Source organism: Xenopus tropicalis, chromosome 1, assembly GCF_000004195.4.
Source record: "Xenopus tropicalis strain Nigerian chromosome 1, UCB_Xtro_10.0, whole genome shotgun sequence".
Classification (NCBI taxonomy): domain Eukaryota; kingdom Metazoa; phylum Chordata; class Amphibia; order Anura; family Pipidae; genus Xenopus; species Xenopus tropicalis.
Genome location: NC_030677.2, coordinates 98,928,905 through 98,951,374, shown reverse-complemented (window position 1 = coordinate 98,951,374; position 22,470 = coordinate 98,928,905). Strand labels below are relative to the sequence as shown.

The 22,470-nt window shown below is 37.6% G+C and overlaps 1 protein-coding gene across 2 annotated transcripts; it reads right to left on the bottom strand.

Moving 5' to 3' along the window:
* Positions 1-229: 229 nt before the first annotated feature.
* On the bottom strand, positions 230-22,298 carry LOC100491788 (metalloproteinase ADAM10-like). Of its 2 annotated transcripts, none has more exon segments than NM_001278744.1 (16): positions 230-1,316; positions 2,371-2,467; positions 3,709-3,929; positions 5,331-5,430; positions 8,371-8,554; positions 9,195-9,333; positions 10,547-10,718; positions 10,838-11,007; positions 13,060-13,228; positions 13,831-13,923; positions 14,520-14,642; positions 15,564-15,649; positions 17,975-18,121; positions 20,071-20,189; positions 21,118-21,271; positions 22,180-22,290. In NM_001278744.1, coding segments are annotated over 16 exon segments (2,178 nt in total). In that variant the 5' UTR covers positions 22,250-22,290; the 3' UTR covers positions 230-1,182.
* Between the last annotated feature and the right edge of the window lie 172 nt (positions 22,299-22,470).

Below are 22,470 nucleotides of genomic sequence, written 5' to 3'. Positions count from 1 at the left end.
CTTCTTAACTTCCATTTTTTTCCATGACAATAGTGAGCTGGAAGTATTTTGCAAACTTTCTATTGCCTTCCTCTGTTTTGAAGACCTCAGTAAACTTTATTTTCTTAGTAACTGTTTTTTAAGGCTTGTGAAATAAAATTGTGCCTTAATATTTGCAAATATGTTTTTTAATACAGTGACCCCTGCAGTAGTCTTTTCCTACTAAGACTAAAGGAAACAAGATTTATAAGGCTTAAATAATATTTATTTTGCTTAAAAAGATTTGGAAAGAATTTGGAATTATTTCTTAGGGTGATAGTTCCCCTTTATTATAGTCAAGTAGGTACTGTTTTTCAAAACAATTTGCCTGCTATGTGCCAGTTAACTGAAGTTTATAGGAAAAATTAATTCATAGAGATATCACAGCAACCAATGTGTCAGCTTCCAAAAAGACACATTCAGGACTAATTCTGTGTGGGCAGCTGTGATCTCCTGTGTGTTCTGTTTGGTGCATTGTGTTCTGCTTGTTGCATTAGGGTAAAGACACATGGAGCTACTAGTAGCAGCTACTTGTCACAGCTACCAAAATAGACAATGCTGATCATTTACTAATAATTCTTTGTATTGTCTATGGCACGGTATTTTCTGGCATTTAGTAGCCGTGAAAAAGTAGCTGCTACTAAGTAACTCTGTGTATCTTCACCCTAATTGCTGTACAAGCTGTATGAGAGCACAGACCAATGCAATAGATACAGACAGATTGCAGAGGACAGACAGAGTGCAGAAAACAGCACAGATAGAGGCTGAACCTCTCTGTCACTGGGCTATCTCTGTCTCTTAGTTCCCATATACATGTGCATTCCTAAGCAGTTCTATATAATTACAACCCCCCTTAAAATCTCCTGCTTGTCTGTGTCAATACTTTTGGCATCTGTCTTTTCCCTGATTCCTTCACAGTCTTCTATTTTAATTTTCCTATATTGGTAATAACTACAAACACAAGCAGAAAAAGGTAAAAAAGATCAAAGGGCAAACTCGGGCCAGGTCCCAGCAGGCCAGTCCCACACTGGGGGTGTATCTAGGGGAGACTGATGCAGCTATACTGACATTTACAGTATGGAAAAGACGGAATGTAATTTTATACTGTAAATGGCACCATCCAATTTTTTACATGTGAGCCTTTAAGTTGATAAGAACCAATATCTATTGTCTAATGTCTAATGTTTTTTCTTGATACTTTAAGTATTCTGCTTTAACATAGTCATCTTTTTTACAGTACACAATTTTGGTGCTTCTTTGCTGAGTGCTGCGTCTTTCTTCTTTGTTTTGTTGTTTTTCTAAGAAACGAAAAAAATGTTTTGTTGTTATTTTGATATTACTTAAATTAACTGAAATTAGCACGTAAATCTTACACCAAATATAACAATTCAAATGGTCTATAGTCTATATACAATATTTCAGATAATTGGTATTTTTTTGTTTATATTCAGGAAAGGAAAACTTGTATACACAGCCTTTCTATCTGCTATTTGGCATCAGATAACTTACAAGATTAAATGTTTTATGATAGAAGTGGCCTGAAGTTTGTCACTTGATGAGAAGTTAAAAGAATAAAAGCCACCACTTGTGGATTGAATTACTTCTATAGCACCCTACATGCACACTTTTCCCTTACTACTCATAGGCCTTAGGAATGTCAACCTTTCCCTATGATGTATGATAAAAAAAATAAAAACTGCAGGGGTTCCAGATAGTAACAGCAACAGAGTAAATGTAACCTTGTTATAATGTAAAAATGATATGTGTATATAGAATGAGTTGCTGGGATTTAATGAGCCATCTAAGCTACATACTGTATATAGGTTAAGTTTGTTGCATATCTATAAAGTGCACCTATTAACTATTGAAAAATAAACATACTGTGTACATAAAGTATGTTATCCAGTGCACAGTCACAAAGGGATTCCTTGTACTACTTAAAACAATACCCCCTCAAAAATGTAGGTCTCTATAAAAATATATTGCATAAACAAGCTCATATGAACATGTAAAATATTTATTGTGACAGTTTTTACTTGTATAGACTTTGTAGATGTAAATAGAGAAAATATTTTATTTTTTACTCAGGGTATTATGAATTCTTGCCCATTATTAGATTGAGTTGTAAGGTTCAATCCATGGACCTTACAATATTACACATACTTACTTTCTAGGGAGGATTTCTGTCCCATGTTTTTCTAAACCATGTTTTTACAGCTAATCAAAGGATAAACATGATTTATTACCATGACCAATGAGTTTTGAAAAGATCTCCCAAAGACCCTGCTGCAATTTTTCCCTTCTTTTATGGTTACCCCCAGTTAGTGTACATCGATTTTTTAAATTATTTACCTTTATCAGAATCCAGAGTTCTGCCAAAAATAAACACAGTGCCAGCCATTAAAGCAGCCAGTGTCAGTATAATCAACAGGATTGCCCACCACCGTGTCTAAATAAGGAACAAAGTTAAAATTAATTTGTAGGACTTGAAAGGGTAATAATGTTTTTACTCATTAGGGCTAATTTACAAACATAGGTGCTAAACTGCCCAAGTGTGGATTCCAATTGCAACCAGTAAGGTTTTTGTTTTAGTTTTACAGCTTGTAGTACACTGTTCAAAATAAATTGTTTAATCAGGTACTATTAGCTACTATACTTGTGCATTTAGCACCTAAGTTTATAAATCAGCTGCACTAGTTAATAGAATTGTTATGCGAAAAAAAAAAAATCATACATTCTGCAGTCTGTCTAGAGCTAGATACATGGTATACAACTCAGGTCTGTAAATGGTGCTTAAATGTATCTCCTGTTACCATTTCATGGCTTACTTGTGATTAAAGCTCTAATGAAATACAATCTGGAGTTTTACCAGATACAGGTGTATTACAGCATGATTACCTGTGCTGTTTAGGGTAGGTCTCCCTTTATTAAAGAGTAATGTCCTGCTACAATAAACAACAAATATTACAATAAAAGTGTAGCAGAATGCCATCCTGCCATTTCTTTTTTTTCTACCAAATTGCCTCATTGAACTGCTCTGCTGGCTCTCCTAGTCCAGGCATTGCAATAATTGCTTGCTTTATCAGCAAGCAAGGGAGATGGAATAGGAAGGAAGTGAAAGTGTGTCATGCATTTGCTTTGGGGCTATACAATGCGGCGGCATGATTTCCCTGAAATCACGGAAGTTACCTTGAGAGGAAACTTCTGCGATTTCAGGGAAATTTCAGCACCGCGTATGCCATCCCACCGGCGATTTACATTTTCGCTGGTGGGATGGCATTTCGGGGAGATTAGTCGCCCGCGAACATTTATAGAGTGATAATGACACACTTCTATAACTGATAGGTATGTGTCAATATAACGTATCAAGAAGGGCTACAATATTTGATTTAGAAAGCTCCGAACATAACTTGATCACTACCTAGCCAAAGTTATAGGAGAACTAAAGCCTTACTGAAGAACTAGGGCAGATATGTTGTACTTTGTTCTTTGGGTTCCTGTACCAGATTTTTAGGGTTCAGTCTGGTCAAAATGTCATGAGGTTGGGGTGATCTGGGGTAATAGCGACACATCAATTATAAGGAACATACAAGTTTAATTTTAAATTAGTTGAGTGTTTTAAATAATAACCACATATCTATAATATTTAGCAGAGACTGACTTTAAAAAGCCTCGGTTTGAAATAATTACCTTCATCCAGGTTGCAGGGTCCTCCAGTTCAATTAAATTTAAGAAAGAATTTTTAAGCCTAGCAATGGGCCCATCAGCATCAACAAGACGGCAAATGTGAAATTTATCACAGTATCCTTGTCTGTTTCCACAAGGTGAACCAGGGGGGAGCTGAAGGAGAGCTCTTTTGAAGAAATGCTCCAGCTCTACGGATTTAGTGCTTTTACAGGAATACACATTATCTATCAATCAGAAGAAAAAAGTACTGAAAGTAGCTACATAAATAAATAAACACATAAAGACATAAATATATACAGTGCATAATTTATTTGTACTTGAGTCCCCAGATACAACTCTATACCCTTGATCATTTTTTAAGCTACATTTTGCTTTGCACACAAGCTAAAGGTACAAGATGCACATTCTCACTTCTATTATATACTTTTTTGGAAGGGGCAAGAAGTTTGTCAAATGGGGCTGATTCTCTGCCTGCAGATAAATGCAGGCCACATATTTGCCCCTATGTTGGCATAAGCCAATGTCTGCACCCCGAGCCACTGCATAGGCCTGGGTGCAGGCAAACGGAGCGAATTTCAGCCCCAAGATGTGTGATTATACATTTTGAAGCCAAAATCTGCCCCGTGTGCCTGCACCCAGTGTCAGGAAGTTGGTAGAAGAGCACATAGAGGTAGACCTCTCCTACACCTCCCACTATAAACAGCAGAACCTGTGGTAGGTACCAGGGCCGGAACTAGGGGTAGGCAGAAGAGGCAGCTGCCTAGGGCGCAACGATTGGGGGAACGCCAGGCAGGAGCCTCTCTTGCCTACCCATAGTCTATGTGCTCCGTTTTCATTGCCCCCGCTGCTTGTGATTACTCGGCGGGGGCAATGAACTATCGCTTCGCAACCCCCCCCCCAACTGCGCATGCGCAGCAGAAACGGAGGGGGGGGCTTGGGGGTGCATTAGCGCAGGTGTAGGGGAGAGGTGGCCGACAGGGTTGCCTAGGGCGCCCGGTCGGCCCGCCCCTGGTAGGTACAGACCTGTGTTTAAGTGGAGGAGTGGCAGGAGTGCCGTAAATCCAGGCGTAGTAACAAAATCAGCAGGGAAAGGCAGGTCAGGCAGGCAAAGGTCAGTACATTATTTCCTTCTGTGCTAACCTATATGCGTTGTGCAAGATGTGCCAACAAAGGTGCAACCAGTTCAAGGTTCAGAGCACATTTTGCATTGCACAAGGTGTAAACGCAAGTGCTAAGTCAATGGCACTCGCTCTTCATTGCTTTCTGCTGTATAGCTCTAGGCGATATAGCTCAGAAAACACATTCCTAATGGAGGGGGGAGCAGGCAAATTCTGGTCCCAGGAATAAAGGATTTTTCTGAGAGAGGAAGTCAGATACACCAAGAACATGTTTACAAAAAGGAGACAAGAAATTCTGTGTTTCTTTTGATAGTGAGTGCAGCTTTTCTGTGAGTGCTTATGGCTGTATTTGCATAGACCTGTCTGATAAAGCTTACTTAGTTTTTACCTTTTTTTCTCCATTAAGGTTCAATCAAATGTCTCTCCCTCCGCCAACCCCCCATATCATTCAATTAGTTTGTGTCTAGATTCATTTCCCTCAATAACACACATGTGCAAAATATTTACCAGGTTCTTGACAACACAGCTGGCACTTTTCAAGCATGGATTCACTATCACAATCACATTGCTCTAAGCCAAATTTTGCACAGACTGATTGACGACACATCTGTAGAACAAGTTAAACAAAGTTAATCTTTATGTGTAAAACAGCTCTGATTTATTAAACCCTTACTTACCCACCAAAATTGCATCATTTGTACTGCATACAGTATATCCCCTTAGTTTGCCAGCACCATCACATTTTCCAAAAACAAATAGCATGCAATGAAGAATGCAGCCTTACACAGGCAGAACTTTGATAAAAAGTCCTTCTTGGATTGAGCACTGTAATGGTTAAGATGAGCTCAGGACAGGAGGTTAGGAGAAAAACATGTTCCTTCACCAGAGTACACAGCTAGAACATAATCTCTATGAAAACCAGCAGTGCCATCTCTTCAATGGCTGTTGGACTGAAGGGTGTGTTTGGTAACCTGAGTTAAGTAGAACTGAGCATGCTCAGTAAATCAAGAGCCAAAGTGAATTCCTAAGGAAAGGGGTCAAGTAGGAGGAGAAGTTATCCCAACTTATTAAAGGGATGCTGCAGCCTTACTATTAAACTTTTAACAATGAGAGTGACAGATGCAAAGTGCAAATAAAAAGGTGCAAAGCCCTGTGTCTTGTCAGATTTTTTTTTTGGCAGAAATTACCCCATTTTACCACCCAATATCTGCAATAACAAACTAGTTACATGACCAAGGAGGAACCTATAAGCCATAAGCTTTTTAGGTAACAATACTCTCAGATAAATAATTAGCACAGAGTGGAAATACCCACAGAGGTTCATTGTCCTATCTCATTTTCATCCAGAAGATAGTAAATTCTAGGATTATGCCCCCAAAGGGGGCCAATTAGAGGATGTCGCTAACCAATATGTTATGGATAACAGAGCAGCCTGCACTGTCTAATGCATTTACCTTACAGTGACAGGGATTTTGAGATGCATTGTCCTTGCCTGCCTGTCTACATCTATAAAACTATATTTGCATTAATTTAGACGCAATGCTGCTTGCGTTATTTAAGTCGCGAAGACTATTTTCATGCGGTATTTGACGGAACGCGCGCTAATCAATGCATCGCGCACAATTAGTCGCCCCGTGCGAAAAACACACGTCATATTAACCATACATGGCATTACTTTCGTAAAACTACTTTTATGAAAATGACCATTTCCCTGCAAACTGGAGGCTACATCACTCTAGGGCCAACACATACTTGAATAAATAACACTGCAAAGTCCATATTTTATTGCCAAAAGCTCCGGGATCAAGCTGCATCCTGGTTCTCTTCCTATCTCTCTAACCGCTCCTTCTCTGTCGCTCTTACTAACAAATCCTCTACCCCGGTTCCGCTTAGTGTGGGGGTGCCTCAGGGGGTGCCTCAGGACTCTGTGCTTGGTCCCCTGCTGTTCTCCCTGTACACTCTCTCTCTAGGAGACCTTATTTCTTCTTTTGGTCTTAAATACCACCTATATGCAGATGACATCCAGATGTATTTAGACACCCCTGCACTAACTGCTGATGTCCAAACCCAGATTGGTAACTGCCTCCTGGCTATCTCCTCCTGGATGAACCGATGCCAGCTCAAACTTAACCTAGCCAAAACAGAGCTCATGGGCTTCCCGCCCAAACCTGGCCCTCCTCCTCCTTTCACCATTACTATTGATGGCATGACCATCAACCCTGTAAATTCTGCACGCTGCCTTGGGGTTATCTTTGACCAGTCTCTCTTCTTCTCTAACCATATTAATAACACTGCCAAAACCTGCCGCTTTTTCCTCCGCAATATTGCCAAGATACGCCCCTTTCTTTCACAAGCAACAGCTAAAACACTAATCTATGCCCTTATCCTTTCCCGCTTAGATTACTGCAATCTCCTACTAACCGGCCTCCCAGACTCCCACCTCTCTCCCCTGCAATCAATCTTAAACTCTGCTGCCAGGATCCTCCTGCTCTCTCCTAAGAGGGATCCTGCTCAGCCTCAATTAAGCTCACTAGCATGGCTGCCTGTCAAGCAAAGGATAGCTTACAAAATCCTTCTGCTGACATTCAAAGCCCTTCACTCCTCTGCTCCTCACTAAATTTCTTCACTGGTCTCCCTACATGTTCCTGGTCGTCTCCTCCGCTCCTCTCAGAGCCTCCGTCTCTTTACACCATCCACACCCACTGCGCTCTCTCGTCTTAAACCTTTCTATCTCGCTGCCCCTTACCTCTGGAACTCTATCCCTGAATCCCTCCGTAGGGAAAACTCACCCACTCTCTTTAAGAAAAAACTCAGCTGTTACCTTCTGGAGCACTAAAACATTATTTTGCCCAGTCCTGCGCTTAAGGGCAAATGCCCATACCTAGTGCACTCTTACCTTCCAGTTTGTGCCTGTATGTTACCCAACCACTTAGATTGTAAGCTCTACGGGGCAGGGACCTCCTTCCTACTGTGTCTCATACCACATGGCACTTATATATATATATACATATATGTATTTATTGTATTTATTTATTATATCACTTGTCCTCCCTGTGTGTAATTTTGTATTCTGTAAGACTGTACAGCGCTGCGTACCCTTGTGGCGCTTTATAAATAAAGTTATACATACATACATACATACATGAATTGTACTTTTCTATAATTACCGCCTGCCTCAAGTAGGTGTTATTTTTCACCGACAAATGCGATAATTAGTGCGTCTAAATGTTTGTGAATCATGCGTTAGTATTATTTCTGCGCGCAAATTAAGGCAAAGCGGTAAAATTAACGTATGTGGTAGCACAAAATTTAAAGCATGCAATATGAGACTTAACGCACGCGATTATACTTTAGCGAATCGCGCGGTTTTAACGCAAAAAAAGTGCGATAAAACTTATCGACCTTTAGTGAATCAACCCTAATGTGTGTTGCTAGAAGATGAAAAAAAATGAATATTCTTAAAAGAAATTCTGCTTCTATTAGTCTTTAGAGAAGTGGAGTCTCCAAACCTGTGGCCATAAGTTGATGCACAAGGAAAGTAACTTACCCCATTTATGCAGATCCGTGTTCCTAAGTTACAGAGGGTATAGTTGCTTTTAGGAAGAGGCTTTGGACATTTAGCAGAATCTCCAGTACAGTTATTTTCCAGTGTGCATTCTCCTTCATCTTGGCACCTTTGGCTTTTTGGCATGTAAGAACATAAATGACTGCAGCATAATCCTTGGCTAGGGCTGTGAAATAAAGACAATATAAAATATTTACATTTTTTTAGTTTAAATCTTACCAACCACTAATGATTTCTTTGTTCTTTTTACATTTACTTTGTAAAGTAAGTAAGTCTTCACATGCAGGACAGTTTAAGTCAAGCGAGCCAGGCATAAATGGAACAACATAACAGGATGGTGCCCATTTCCATACTGGAGTCTTTGCAGATGAATACTGGAGTAGGTCTGAGTTTCTTTCATGCACTTGTACTAGGCATATATTTCCAAAATAATGCATGCTTTCTAGTATATTAGTGCACGGCCAGAGGCAACTCTCCATAAAAAACAAAGTTTAGTTTAGTGAACTGGGAAGCAAACATAATGTGTACTATTGGCCACAAAACTGCACTTATTAGAGCACTATACAAAAATAAAAACACTTTAAAAGCCTGATGCAAGTGAAGGAGTGTCAATGCCTGATGCAGTGGAGGAGTGGTAACTGCTTATATGACCTTAAACATAAGTTAGATCATTCCCACTGATGTGGAGGAAAATGAACCTCTTCTACAAACATTTTTTTCTCCTAAGATCTACCAGCTTTAAGTTCTTACCAAGTAAATATATACCAGGTACTATTTCAGCTGTTTCAGCAAAAACATAGAGTTACCTGCACTGTTTTCCTGGCTTTAATGTGCACTGCAACGCACTTTCTGCACCATAGCAACACGGGTCATTGTCATTATAACCTACATCACACTGTTCCCCTTCTTCTACTATTTGATTGCCACAAGTTGGACGATCACTCTCTGGAAAAACATAATTAAAAACATTAAACTGCTGAATATGGTATTGCTCTTATATTGTACAATATTTTTTTCTATTATATATATATATATATCCCTGTCCCTGATGAAAGTTCCAGTTGGAACTGAAACATCGGACTGAATAAAACCTCACTTCTATAATTCATCTGATGTCTCCAGTGTGAAAATTCCTGTGAGTGCAGTCACTTTCTCTGTCTACATCTGCAACACTGCACTGGCACCCGGGTAGCATCTCAGTTTTTTGGTGTACAGCTTAAAGACTGTCTTTACTTTATATATATATATATATATACAGGGTTGGAAATGACAGCACACGCGGGTTTTTCACAAAGGAGTCTTATAGTTTTAAAGATGTAAGGCTTTATTCAGTCCGACGTTTCAGCTCCTAGCTGGAGCTTTCTTATATGAATTTTTATATGATATTATGTATACCAGTAATTTTTGGACTAACAGTCTTCACTAAGTCACTTTATTATATTAATGCTGCTTAACACTTTATTAGGCTGATGTTGCCTAGCACTGAACACTTTACAGCACTTTTCAGCACGTTCACTTGCTTTATGGCTTCAGCCACTTTATGGCAGTACACTATGATGTCACTTCCTATTGATTTACTGGTTTTTGGTGATTTAAAGATGTGTGTTACAAGGCATGGATGCCCTGAGAAAGGTCCCGATGGGGACCGAAACGTTACGTCGGCTGTTTATGCTTCTTTGAATATATGTTTTGATTTTTCACAAGAAATCCCGGAGTTTCTGGCTTTTTTATACTATATATATATATATATATATATATATATACCAGGTATTACCCTTAGGAACCCCACACTGATTACTGGACTCACAGGATGAGCCAGCATCAGGCAACTGGGCAATGAGGCCAGACTAAAGAATATTTTGGTATTTTATGCAGAACAACAAAGACCTGGTTATAATCACCTTTGTACCACACAAACCAAAAAAAATTGTCGTGCATTGTAAAGTAATAATGGATAATTGTTTGTTGTTAGTGTTACAACCTCTGTAAAGACCAATACATAAACAAGTCTCTCTTGTTCTTTATTTTGTCATCAATTACACTGTTATTTTTTTCATTTTGTTCAGCACAAGTGCAGTTTTTAAAATAAAATTTAAAAGATCTCCTGCATTCAGTTTCCTTGTAACAAAGCAGAAGAGAATATTCCTAATTAGCTTACCGACAAAACATTGATCTTTTTTTACTCGTAGAAGATTCCCAATGTAATAAATTGAACAGGAAGAAAATTTATCGTTATTGTATTGATTTCCATCCATGGCATATGGAAACATCAAATAATTTCCATTAGGACTCGTTGTGTCAAAACGTGCACATTCTTCACTTTCATCATGCTAAAAGGAAAAAAAACACACAGATTTTAATATTCATTCATAAACCCTTCCCTAAAAACCTTCCGGATTTCTCATTTTGCTAAATCTGCCCCTTTGTTTGATTCATATGTATTACTCACCGGAGCTCCTAGGCTGTGGCCTAATTCATGAGCCAGTGTTATATGAATGAGCCTTGGCGGTAGATACTGTCCATATTTCTGTATTGTTACTATGCCGGTATTCAGTGTAACAAATGTGTTGGGATTTTCTCCATACTGGGAATATTTTGAACATATACCCCCAGAGTTCCCTGGAAAATTAAACATGGATGTAAACTGAAAAGCTTTGTTAATAAGACTGACTTAAAGCAATGTAAGCATCCCATAATGAAATAAATATTAACATACAGGTGGATTTTTCCTGTCTTGGTGTTTAGAATATTTGGAATATGACAAGCTCTGGGGGGGGGCATATAACATATATAACAACAAAAATATGCACATGCCCTAGGCTAAAAGGTAGTACTTGGGAATACATAAAAAGTTTCCTGCTTTGATTTCCATAAAGGGGTTGTTCACCTCTGGGTTAATTTTTAGTATGATGTAGAGAGTTTTTTTTTTTTTCATTATTTTACTTTTTCTTCTGCAGCATTTCAGCAGTTGGTGGCTAGTTACCTTAGTAACTAAGCAGTGGCTTGAGAGAGAGACTGATATATGAATAGTAGAGTGGCTGAATAGAAATATAAGTAATAAAAAGTAGCAATAACAAGAAAATTGTAGTTTTTTGAGCGCTGTTAAGCTGCTAAGAGGCAGAAGATTAAGACAAATAATTCAAAAACTATGAAAGATAAAAAATGAAGACCAATAGGAAAGTTGCTTAAAATTGCCCATTCTATAACATATTAAAGACTAACTTAAAAGTGAACCACGCCTTTAAGGCCAATAGGTTTCAGTATAAAATGATTTTGGGATAAGTAAAAAATGGAATATATAGTAAGACAAATATTTTTTAGCAGGAAAAACAACGTACAGTTGACAAAATTCAGAATTTATAAGCTTTCTGACTCAGATTGCTTTATTCATTACATCTTTACACATTTTTGGTTTGCGCACTGAAATACTGTATATGTGCTTTTTGCCACCTAGTGGATTTCTATTATATTATCAATTGTAAAACACAGTTGTCACAGTGTCACTGTGTCTATATATGTTTAAAATCTGTCTCAGGTCAGATGCGATGCCAGGCCTGCTCTGCCTTGATAAAAACTCTCCTTAAATATAATAATATACTTTATTTTTATAGGCCAAGTGAATGCAGTGTTTTAAAAACCCCCACTATGGTTGCATCTAGGCAGGTGGCTATTGTGCCTACCCATAGTTCTGGCCCTGCTTCACTGCATACCTCCCAACATTTGAAAAATGAAAAGAGGGACAAAAAGATTTGGCGCGCACAGTGGCCACGCCCCAATTACCACACCCCTTTTTTTTTTCAAAAAATACTCCTTTTATATAGTTGAAATGGCTGGATCAGACACAAAATGTGCTATACCCTCATACTGTACTACCTAAGGAAAACAAAATAGCAACTCCTACATATAAAATACAAATATAGAGAGAAGGCAGTCAGTTATAAGTGAGTTATAACTATGTACCAGTTTTGCCCCCCCCCATACACAGTGCCCCCAATGGCCCAATAGACAGTACCATCCATACACAGTGCCCCAATAAACAGTACCCCCCCATACAGAGTGCCCCCAAAGACAGTGCCCCCCATAGAAAGTGCCCCCAATAGCCTCCATAGACAGTACCCCCATACAGAATGCCCCCATAGTAAGTGCCCCTAATTGCCCCCATAGACAGTACCCCCATACACAGTGCCCCCATAGACAGTGCCCCCATAGACAGTAGCCCCCATAGACAGTACCCCCATACACAGTAGCCCCATAGACAATAACCCCCATAGCTGCTCCTTCTTCATTTGCGGCTCTGCTCCTTATGCGGCTCCTTGTGCGGCAGCGACAGGCCCTTTTATAAGGTTGCGCCCCATGCATATTGACGTCACACGTACGCACGGGGCACAACCTTATAAAAGGGCCTGTCGCTGCCACACAAGGAGCGGAAAGCAGGACAGTTGGGGGGTATGCTTCACTGGACTTTACTTCATTAATATGCCTGCAGGTTACATTTTATGTTTTTCTCTGACTACATGCTAGGCTTCTTATAGAGTAACTGACCCTAATAAAGTGCAAATACTGTATATCATAACATCTGACAGAGTGCCCAGTGGCTAATAATTTTCCAGCAGTTTTTGAGATCTAACTATATGCAAATATAAGTGACTTTTTAAATAGACAAATTCTTACCTGGTCTGCCATTCCAGGCAAGCCCCAGTACTCCATTGTAATCTCTGTCTGTTATCAAGTATGACAGGCAATAGTTGTTCCAGACAGATTCTGAGTGTAACATAAGAAGTTTTTCTGGACCAATAAAAGTAGAATGCATAGCACTCGAGGGCTTATCCTCCTGGACCACCTGTGACATTAATACAAACACATTATATATATATACAATTATTGTCTGAATGGATTTAAAGGAGAGGGAAAGGCTAATAAAGAGTTAATCTCAAGCTGCAGGCATACCATCAGTTGTCTCAATAGTGCCCTTAAGTCTCCCTATATTTCTCCCGTTCAGATGATCAGAAGCCAAACAGGAAGAAAACACTGAGCTGTGTAAAGAAAGTTCCCATAATGCCTCACTCCTGCACCGAGACCCAGACCAAGTGAACATGCTCAGTTAGTTAGACTATGAATCAGCTTCCTGTCAATTCGCTCAGATCCACATTCCTAAGGGGGGGGGAGTGAGTTCTTAGCATTCTTGAGGGGGGGGGAGCAGCAGAGAGGAGAGAGCTGAAAGCTGTGTGTCTCTGACAGAGGAAAACAGACACTACTAATCTTTTTACAGAGAACTCAGTGCAGCATTTCTGTGAGCGCTTATGGCTGTATTTACATAGACCTTTCTGATAAAGCTTACTTAGTTTTTACCTTTCTTTCTCCTTTAACATGCAAGCACATTTTTTTGTGCATTCAGGTTAGGTTTACACATGCTTGCTGTTTATAAATGAGGATAATACTTACATTTAGTGTTTTTATTTTGAAGTTGATATCTTTGATCCCATTAAAATTTGCTTGTTCATATATTGCGTTTACTGATGTCATGTATGATGATATCTGTGAAAAGGAAGAAAAAATCTAAAAGACAACTAAAAACTAAAAGACTAGAATAGTGCCAATTACTGACCTTTTTCAGATGTTGATGAGTCTTTTATTCATTTGCTTTGATGTGAGTGCAATTTTAGTTTAGAAATAAACATTTTTTATTATTACTCTTGGAGCACTCCTCTTTTGCTGCTTTTATGTTTTTGCTGCTGCTAATTCTTAAGATGAAATCAGCCCTGATTTATAATTTTTTTTGATGGGCTAATACAATATTTTAACTGTTTTAGCCATATACTGTGTATGAATTGTTCATATTTTTTCACAAATAATAAATTTAAAAGGGTTGACTTTTAGAATGTAGAGAGTAATATTCTAAGAAAATCTGCAATTAGTACTAATTAGTACTGGCTATACATAGGTATAATTTGTGCCCCATATAGAGAAGGGTCTATCACTGCCTATAGAGAATACATTAAATATCCAGCATACGCTAAGCACTTATAATATTAGGTTGTTGGGTTAAAAAACACCCTAAAATTTGAACCAAAAAAGGCAAACAAAACTACCAGCAGGTAAGTAATTAACACAGCCTCAAAGTGGAAAAATACCTGGGAAATAACTTGCTCTATGCTGTTAAATCTTTTATAAAATAAATAGTCAGCCTTCAAATAGAGCAGACAAGTTGTGCGAGATAAATCCAAGCTTCTCTTTTTCCTGGTAAGATCTTCCTCCTATAATTAGAAATACTGATATAAAATGATAAGTAAAATATGTATTCACAACAAGTCTATATCACTGAGTAATATGAAGGGATTAGACACTTTCATTGTTTGTTATATTATATGTGGTACATGTGGTATTGTTTAGTTGTTGTAACTAGACACAAATCAGTTTTCATCTTTTTGGCAGGTTAACTAAGTAGCCCATTTACTAATGGTCATTTTTTTTTCACGATTCATTTTTTTTTGGCCCTAAAACTCGAAAAAAAACTAATTTGTTTACATTTATTATGCATCAAAACTACAAAAAATGCAATTGTAAAAATACGCCATCTAAAAGCTGTTGAGGTCATGTATAAGACAATGAGAGCGGTTTTCATGTTCTTCTCCTTTCCTATTTTAATTAGTTCGTGCTTTTTAGATTTGGATCTTTTAATAAATGACTAGACATTTGTGGTTTTCATGGAAATAAGTTTATTCATGTTTAAAAAAAAACCAAAAATTCTAAATTCACTAAAATCTAAATGTTCATAAATCTGCCTTAGCAGCAAAAGAACAAATTTTTTGCCAAGAGAAATTTCTCCAGGTTCTGGCTGGTGAACTGGTATTATAAAGACAGAGCAGCTACTTTTGCATCTAACTAATAATTGAGACAAAAAGTTGCAAACGTAGCTACAAGCTCCTATACTACAAGCTTTTAGAGCTTGTAGTTTATTGTAGGAAAAATACAGAATAGTCATGACAGATAGATGTTTTTCATAGGGTTACTACTAAGGTGATTCCCATCATTGCTTTTAGGTGATTCTACTTATACTATTAAAATTAAGAGCTGTCACCATTGTTATATTACTTTATAAGAAATAGGGTCAGTATACAGTATTTATAGACTATAGCAAAGAAAAAAGATAGAAAACATTGTAATATAGTCAATACCTTTGCTTTCCATTTCATTTTTTCCAGAAACTGATATTTCTTTAATGTCAATTCAAATGATTTAATGTCTTTCAAAATCGAATAGTCTAAAATTAAAGTTAAATGGAAATTAATGCATTATGAGTAATGGAACAGGCTATACAGACCTGTGCTATTCCCCTGGCCTGGGCCTGAGTTCTAGAAGAAGGGGCATCTGGCAATGTAGGAAGACTAAATTAGGCCTAAACTATTTTATCTGGATTATTCAAACCATTGACTTGACAGATACTAAGGCTGATGCAACACGATGCGTAGGGCTGATATTTTCGGCAAGTGGAAAAACGCTTGGCGAAAATTCAGCCCTACGCCTGCTACTTGTGCCTGCACCCGAATAAATGGAATACGCTCGGGTGCAGGCACATGTAGCCGATATATGCATGAAAACACAAGACTTTAAATTCTCATGCATTTTCATGTGTATATAGGCTACATGTGCCTGCACCCGAGCGTATCTCATTCATTCGGGTGCAGGCACAAGTAGCAGGCGTAGGGCTGAATTTTCGCCAATCGTTTTTCCGCTTGATGAAAATATCAGCCCTACGCCTGGTGTGGCATCAGCCTAAGACCTGGGAAATCAGCACTAAAATATGATATATCTCTTTCAAAATTGCATCACATAGAAAGCAATTTTGTCCAACCAATATGAAAAGTAAACAACAACTTTGCTTCAGAGCAGATAAAATCAGTATTTAAGTGTCCCATTGCTGCTATTTAAAGAATCTTAATTTTCCAAATGGCTATTTATATATATATATATATTTCTCTGTTTACTGAATATGTCTTACTGCACGGTAATGACACATAGTATCGCCTCAGAAATATGTACAGTTTCAGTAAAGAATCGGGTCTGCAGTGACCTCTAAGGCTAACTGAAAAAGGCCCTTGTTGTTACATTTTAATTGGTATTTTGGTAACTATATCGCTGCATCTCTGTAAATTGTATATTGGAAGTAGTTACCAATGGATATTACGCCTTATTCTTTTGTGTATGTTTCTTTTGTTTATGTTTCACACGTGTTAATGTTATTCACCTATACACAATGGGCTATGTATATCGCTAAGTGTGACGTCATGCCTGCATGGCTTTGTTTGTAATTTCCCGCCAATTGGGGTATTTATGGTTTGTTTTTGCACTGTGTCTTCACTTTGAGAAAGGCTGAGGTGTTCAGCCGAAACGTCAGTCCACCACTACAATAAAGAATCTTTATTTTTTCATAAGACCTGAGAGCGCGGCTTCGTTTCGTGTTATTTGATTGTCTGCATTTGGATGCTGCACCCAGGCAAATTCCTACACTATAAACGTGAGTGCCAGTGACTTCCACTTTTGTTTATATATATATGTATTAAGTTTTATACAGTTCAATAAAAGCTAACTTTTAAAGGATTCCCAGTGTGCACCGCTATACCTGTGGACTCTATTGAAATTGCTTGAATCGGTAGCACCTGGGTAAATTAGCCACTTGCTAAGGAGTGCTGAACCCTCTTGGTTTGTGTATATATATATATATATATATATATATATATATATATATATATATATATAGATACATATATACAGCAAAGAGCAAAATGGTGCATACCACTTACAGTGTCTTGTCCTGGTTGCAAATGTATAATAAAGTAGCACTCGAGTGTCAGCACACACAGGATTTTAGCTAAACTGCTAAATTTAATTTTATTATATAAATAAAATCAGAGCCTCAATGTACCTTCGTCAGGAGACAAGAAGAGAGGTGCAAAACAATACTGGTATATATATATAGATAAATATATATATATATATACGGGTATATATATGTGTGTGTATGGGTGTGTTTATCTATGTGTGTGTGACAATTCTGTTGTGTTTTTGTGTGTTTGTGACAAATTACTTTAGGCATGGGAATTTTACCACACTCAACACACAAATAATGTTTGATTTAGGAAAGTACATTAAAACATTTATAAAGTTCTGACTGGCATATGAAAACTAAATTTAACTAAAACTACAAATTTTAACTGTCTCCCTATGTGCTGAAAAAGCCTGTGGAGCAAAGTTACCCTCCCCCATATGTAATAAAAGGCACAAGGCCAGTAACCCATTGCAAGCAAAAATATGTTTTCTTTTAAACAGGTGACCAGTAAATGCTACCTCCATATTAGCGTCTATAGGCATCTGCAGAATATCACTATGATCTCACAAACATTTTAAAATGTATTGTCTACAGGAGTAGGGTCCCCCTAATCTATAAGAATCTATAACAGTAATATGAAGCAATTATTCAGACCTATAATGCAGAATGTTCTGAAATATGACACTGTCACTTTCCATTGTGATTTATTTTGTACTGCAACGTTAGATAATTTATAAAGCAGAAAACATAAATACTCACCAATGTCCTCCTCATGATAGATGTATGACTCTTCTGTGCCATTTGAATTTTTTTCATACTCTACATAAAATGTACCATTTTTTGTTTGTATAAAACCTTCAAAATGTCCATCAATAATAGATCCATGGCAAAATGAGCCAAATTCATCTGTTTAATAAAATATATACTGCTTTAATTGTACTACTGCTGTTACATTATCACAATTTATACTTTGATCTGTCAACAACTATTTTTCTCTTGAAATCACAGATTTATGTAATAAACAAGTACAGTTTTTCGATCTGATTTATAGTAACTTGAAAGTTGTTTGTTGATGATGAAAAAAAAAATTGTTGTTGCCTAGGCTTTGGAAGGTATGAGAATGTGACTGTGAAAAATGGGAAAAGATTTTCTACAGACCAGAGGGTCTATTAGTATAAAATTGCAGGGATATTTTTGCTATTGGCTATGTGAGTGTTAGGGAGAAGATGGGTTTGGTTGAAAAGTGCATATTTAGGGTATATGTGTTTGGAAAAGTTATCTGGCGATGCAATGTTGTTTGTAAATCTAAACTCAAATTGAGAAGAAGCCTTGATCCTAATGTAGATGGAAGGAACCTTAGTGGAGCTAAACAGGGCTAGCTACTAATTGTGTGCACCACAGAAGAGACTGTAGTGAAACCAAGTGAGTAAGGCATAGGGTATTGTATGATTTCTTGGAGGCAGGCAGAATTTATAGGGTGTTTTTCAAAAGTCAACTGTGAAACTGAAATTGCTATAAATATCCAATGCACTTCATTACCAAAGTGAAGAACCATTCTTTATTTCTTGTTATCATACACACAAAATGAGTGTGCGGTGATGTTGTGAATATTATTACATCGCTGTAAATCTTAGTATGCAAGTATGTGACAGAGCTACTGACCAGATTATAGTGTTATGGGGACGGCAGAATAATGACCACTTGATTGTCAAAATTGAAACGATGTAGAGCTTAAGGGTCTCTGTAAAGCTAAGTGTATGACTACCTTGCCAGTGTTATAACTAAAGCTACAGCCAAAGTACTATCAGCGTCAACCATTCCAGTGAAGGAGCTTTTTGTCATTTACACTACAATGTGGCAAATGTAAATTAATCTTCCCATAATTTTTCCCATAAAAACGATCAGCGCACCAGAGGTCACCCCTTTTGATTAGAGGAATGGAGCTTCCATTTGAAGCAGCGTAGGTGGTTTTTCACGGTGAGGGCAGTGAGGTTGTGGAATGCCCTTCCTAGTGATGTGGTAATGGCAGATTCTGTTAATGCCTTTAAGAGGGGCCTGGATGAGTTCTTGAACAAGCATTGTATCCAGGGCTATTGTGAAAGTAATATCTACAGTTAGTATTAATGTTTGTGTATATAGTTTATGTATGAGTGTATAGATAGGTCAGTATAGGTTTGTGTGTGCTGGGTTTACTTGGAAGGGTTGAACTTGATGGACTCTTTTTTCAACCCTATGTAACTATGTAGTAAAAAAAAAAGAGATTTGTTTGGGCACTAAGGTATAAAAAAATCACATCATTAAAAGAAGGAAACTAAATTGCTTTAGAGAATGGAGGATTTATCCAACAACCTTGAAGGGTACCATTTGGCAGGGTCGGACTGGACTGGGCCAGACCTGATCCCTGTGGCACTCCCCCACTGGAAGACCTCCCATGTGCATTAGAGTGAAAAGACGACTTTGTTGTTAAAGTTCGGGTTTTCACTCTACTGCGCATGCGCTCAGAGGAAGAGGAGACACTTTCTGCAGGTACCACGGGGTACAAGGTAAGCGATTTAAGTCACTTGGGGGTGCCTAACATTTTGGCACCCCCAAGTGATCTAGGCTTTCCTTCTCCTTTAAAGAAGATTACAGATCTGGAAAACCCCAGTTCCGGAGCATTCTGGATAACAGGTCCCATAAGTGTATAAAGAGATTTAGTAGTGTTAAAGGTTTGTACAGCAAAAGCAGTTAAATAATCGTTAAAGGTAAGAAAATAATCCACAATATTTCTAATAGCAAATATCGTAAGAATTTGCCATTCCATATGATCACATCTTATATAATTTTGTATTTTCTGTTTGCATCTGTATATTTACCTTTTAGTGCTCCAGAATATACAAATGATATATCAACAGATAAAGTTCTATTATTGGACACCACTTGAAAATCATCAGCAAACACATTTAAATCTCTTCTTAATATTAATGCAAATTTTCTGAAAGAGTGGACAAGGAGAAGAAAGATAAATTGATTGAGACAGAAAAGTTATATATGTGATAATCTGTAGAAAATTAGGACATAAATGGAGAAAGAGCATTTCACCTCCCCATTCCTGCCCCCATCAACTATAGTTGCTTCAGACTGAACTCTCCAGTACTTAGGTCAGAGGGTCAGAGCAGTTAAAAATCAATATGCATGATGCAAGTCCAGAAATTATACACAGTTAAACAGAACACAGCAATAAGCAATAAAAAGCACTTTGTTATAATTACAAAAAATATACTGATAAGTGGAACGTATTTCAAAGCTATTAACCTGCATTATATTGACATATAATGACAATCCCCAAATTCATCTTATACAAACAGGCAGATGATTCTGGCACTAAGCCAAGTTGTAATATTATGATCATGTTTGTGCCAAGGAGTAGTTTCAGAAACAGTACTTAGAACAAACTGTGGCAAACAGACAGCAGCTTGGGCACACATTAAGGCATTTTAAAGCTTCCTTTACATAAAAAAAATCAAGATATCAAGTCACTTGGGCGTAAAAATAAACACATTGCCTTGCTGATTTTAAACAAGCCCCCACTCTCTCTAGCAACAGAGTGTACACTAATTTGCCAGTAACTATAGATATGAGCTGAAACAACAAAAATCATGTGCCAACCCAGGGGAGTGGGGTTTAGATAAAAAATAATGGCACTAGGATGATGGCACAGAATGCCTCTTTTGCCTTCCATGAACTTCAGTGGAAACTGCCTGACACCGCATTATAGCAGTTTAAAGCTAATTTCATGTATTAAAATAGTTAGGAGGTGCTAAATAAAGTCAGTGGTTTGGGGTGCTTCTTTGCCAGCAGGGAAATAATCTAAAAAAGAAGTGGTTATAAAAGTCAAATATAAACAGAGCACAAATGTATACCTTTTGTATGCAAAGAAGTCCAAATAAATAGGTTCTTTCTCCTCTTCTGAAGCTCTTTTTGATCTCTTGTGCTTCTGATCTAGGTCATGGTTGTCAAATGAGAGGTTTTCATAGTATTTCAGAAATGACTTTTTCGTGACACAGCTACTTCCTGCTAAGTGACAAAGGGATAACATTTATTTATTTAATTTTCAGTTAAGCAACATTGAATCCTTTGTCATGGACAAATACTGAAAGCAAGCTTAGGTAGGATCAAATCCATTCTACCTTTACTATAAATACATGATACTGTAAGTAATTTCCTTTTGGCCATTAGTATCTAGGTAGAGTTAGTATTATTGGCGGGTTGGGGGTGCCTACCCCCTGCCTCCCACTCATGAATACAGAACTGCTGAATGTAGGCAGCACTGTATTCATCTGAAAAGCACAAAATGGAGCGCAAGGACCTGTGCCTGTTGGTGCACAGGGCAGGGACAGAGAAAAGGTATAAAACAGATGAGCCTTCTTTTGCACATCCTTCTGCCATTTGTAAATGAGCACTCTGATATCTACAAGTACCTATAAATCCATTTTACCAACCATTTCTTTAAGGGGATTTTTGTTTGTGCTATTTGAGGTAGTTGTAGCTCAACGGTCTTCCTGCATCAGTTGATGCTGCATACCATTTATCTAAACAAAGTTTTCGGGCACATATGCAAAGAGTGGCTTTGGGTACAAGTACCTTTAATAAATAGCATCAATTCAGGCAACTTTGTACAACTAAACTTGTGCTCTGTAAATTAGCCTTTGTATGTATTATAATAAAATACAACTGCATTAGATTACTATTTCACTTGTAATATGTCTCCTCATTTTATAAACTGCTATACTACTAAAAGTTTCTTCCAGCAAATGATTTCTCGAAAGGAGATGATAAATAAATCAATCCCTGGCTCATGGTGATATATAAATAACACCTGGCTCATGGTGATTATGAAGTTGTTTTAGAACTTAATACAGACTATAATACTAGTAAATTACTCCTACAAAAACTTTGAATTTATAAAGTTCAAAAAGCCTCACCTGAAATTTCACCTTTAACGAGCAAAAAAGCAGCAACCATATAAAAATTGAAATGCTGAAATGAGAACATTGTGCTGGCCTAGGAATTCATTCCCACGCTGTGTCTGCTACAGAATATATTTTCCTTTAGTGTATAGAGAAGTAGATTGCCAAGCCCATAACTGAACATGCGTAGACATGTGGGCTAAAACTATTTGCTTACTTATATGTGCAACACAGGACAGTCATTTTATAACTTGTCAAAACAGAACCCCCTGCTTTATAATACACCATTCTGAATATACACTGATA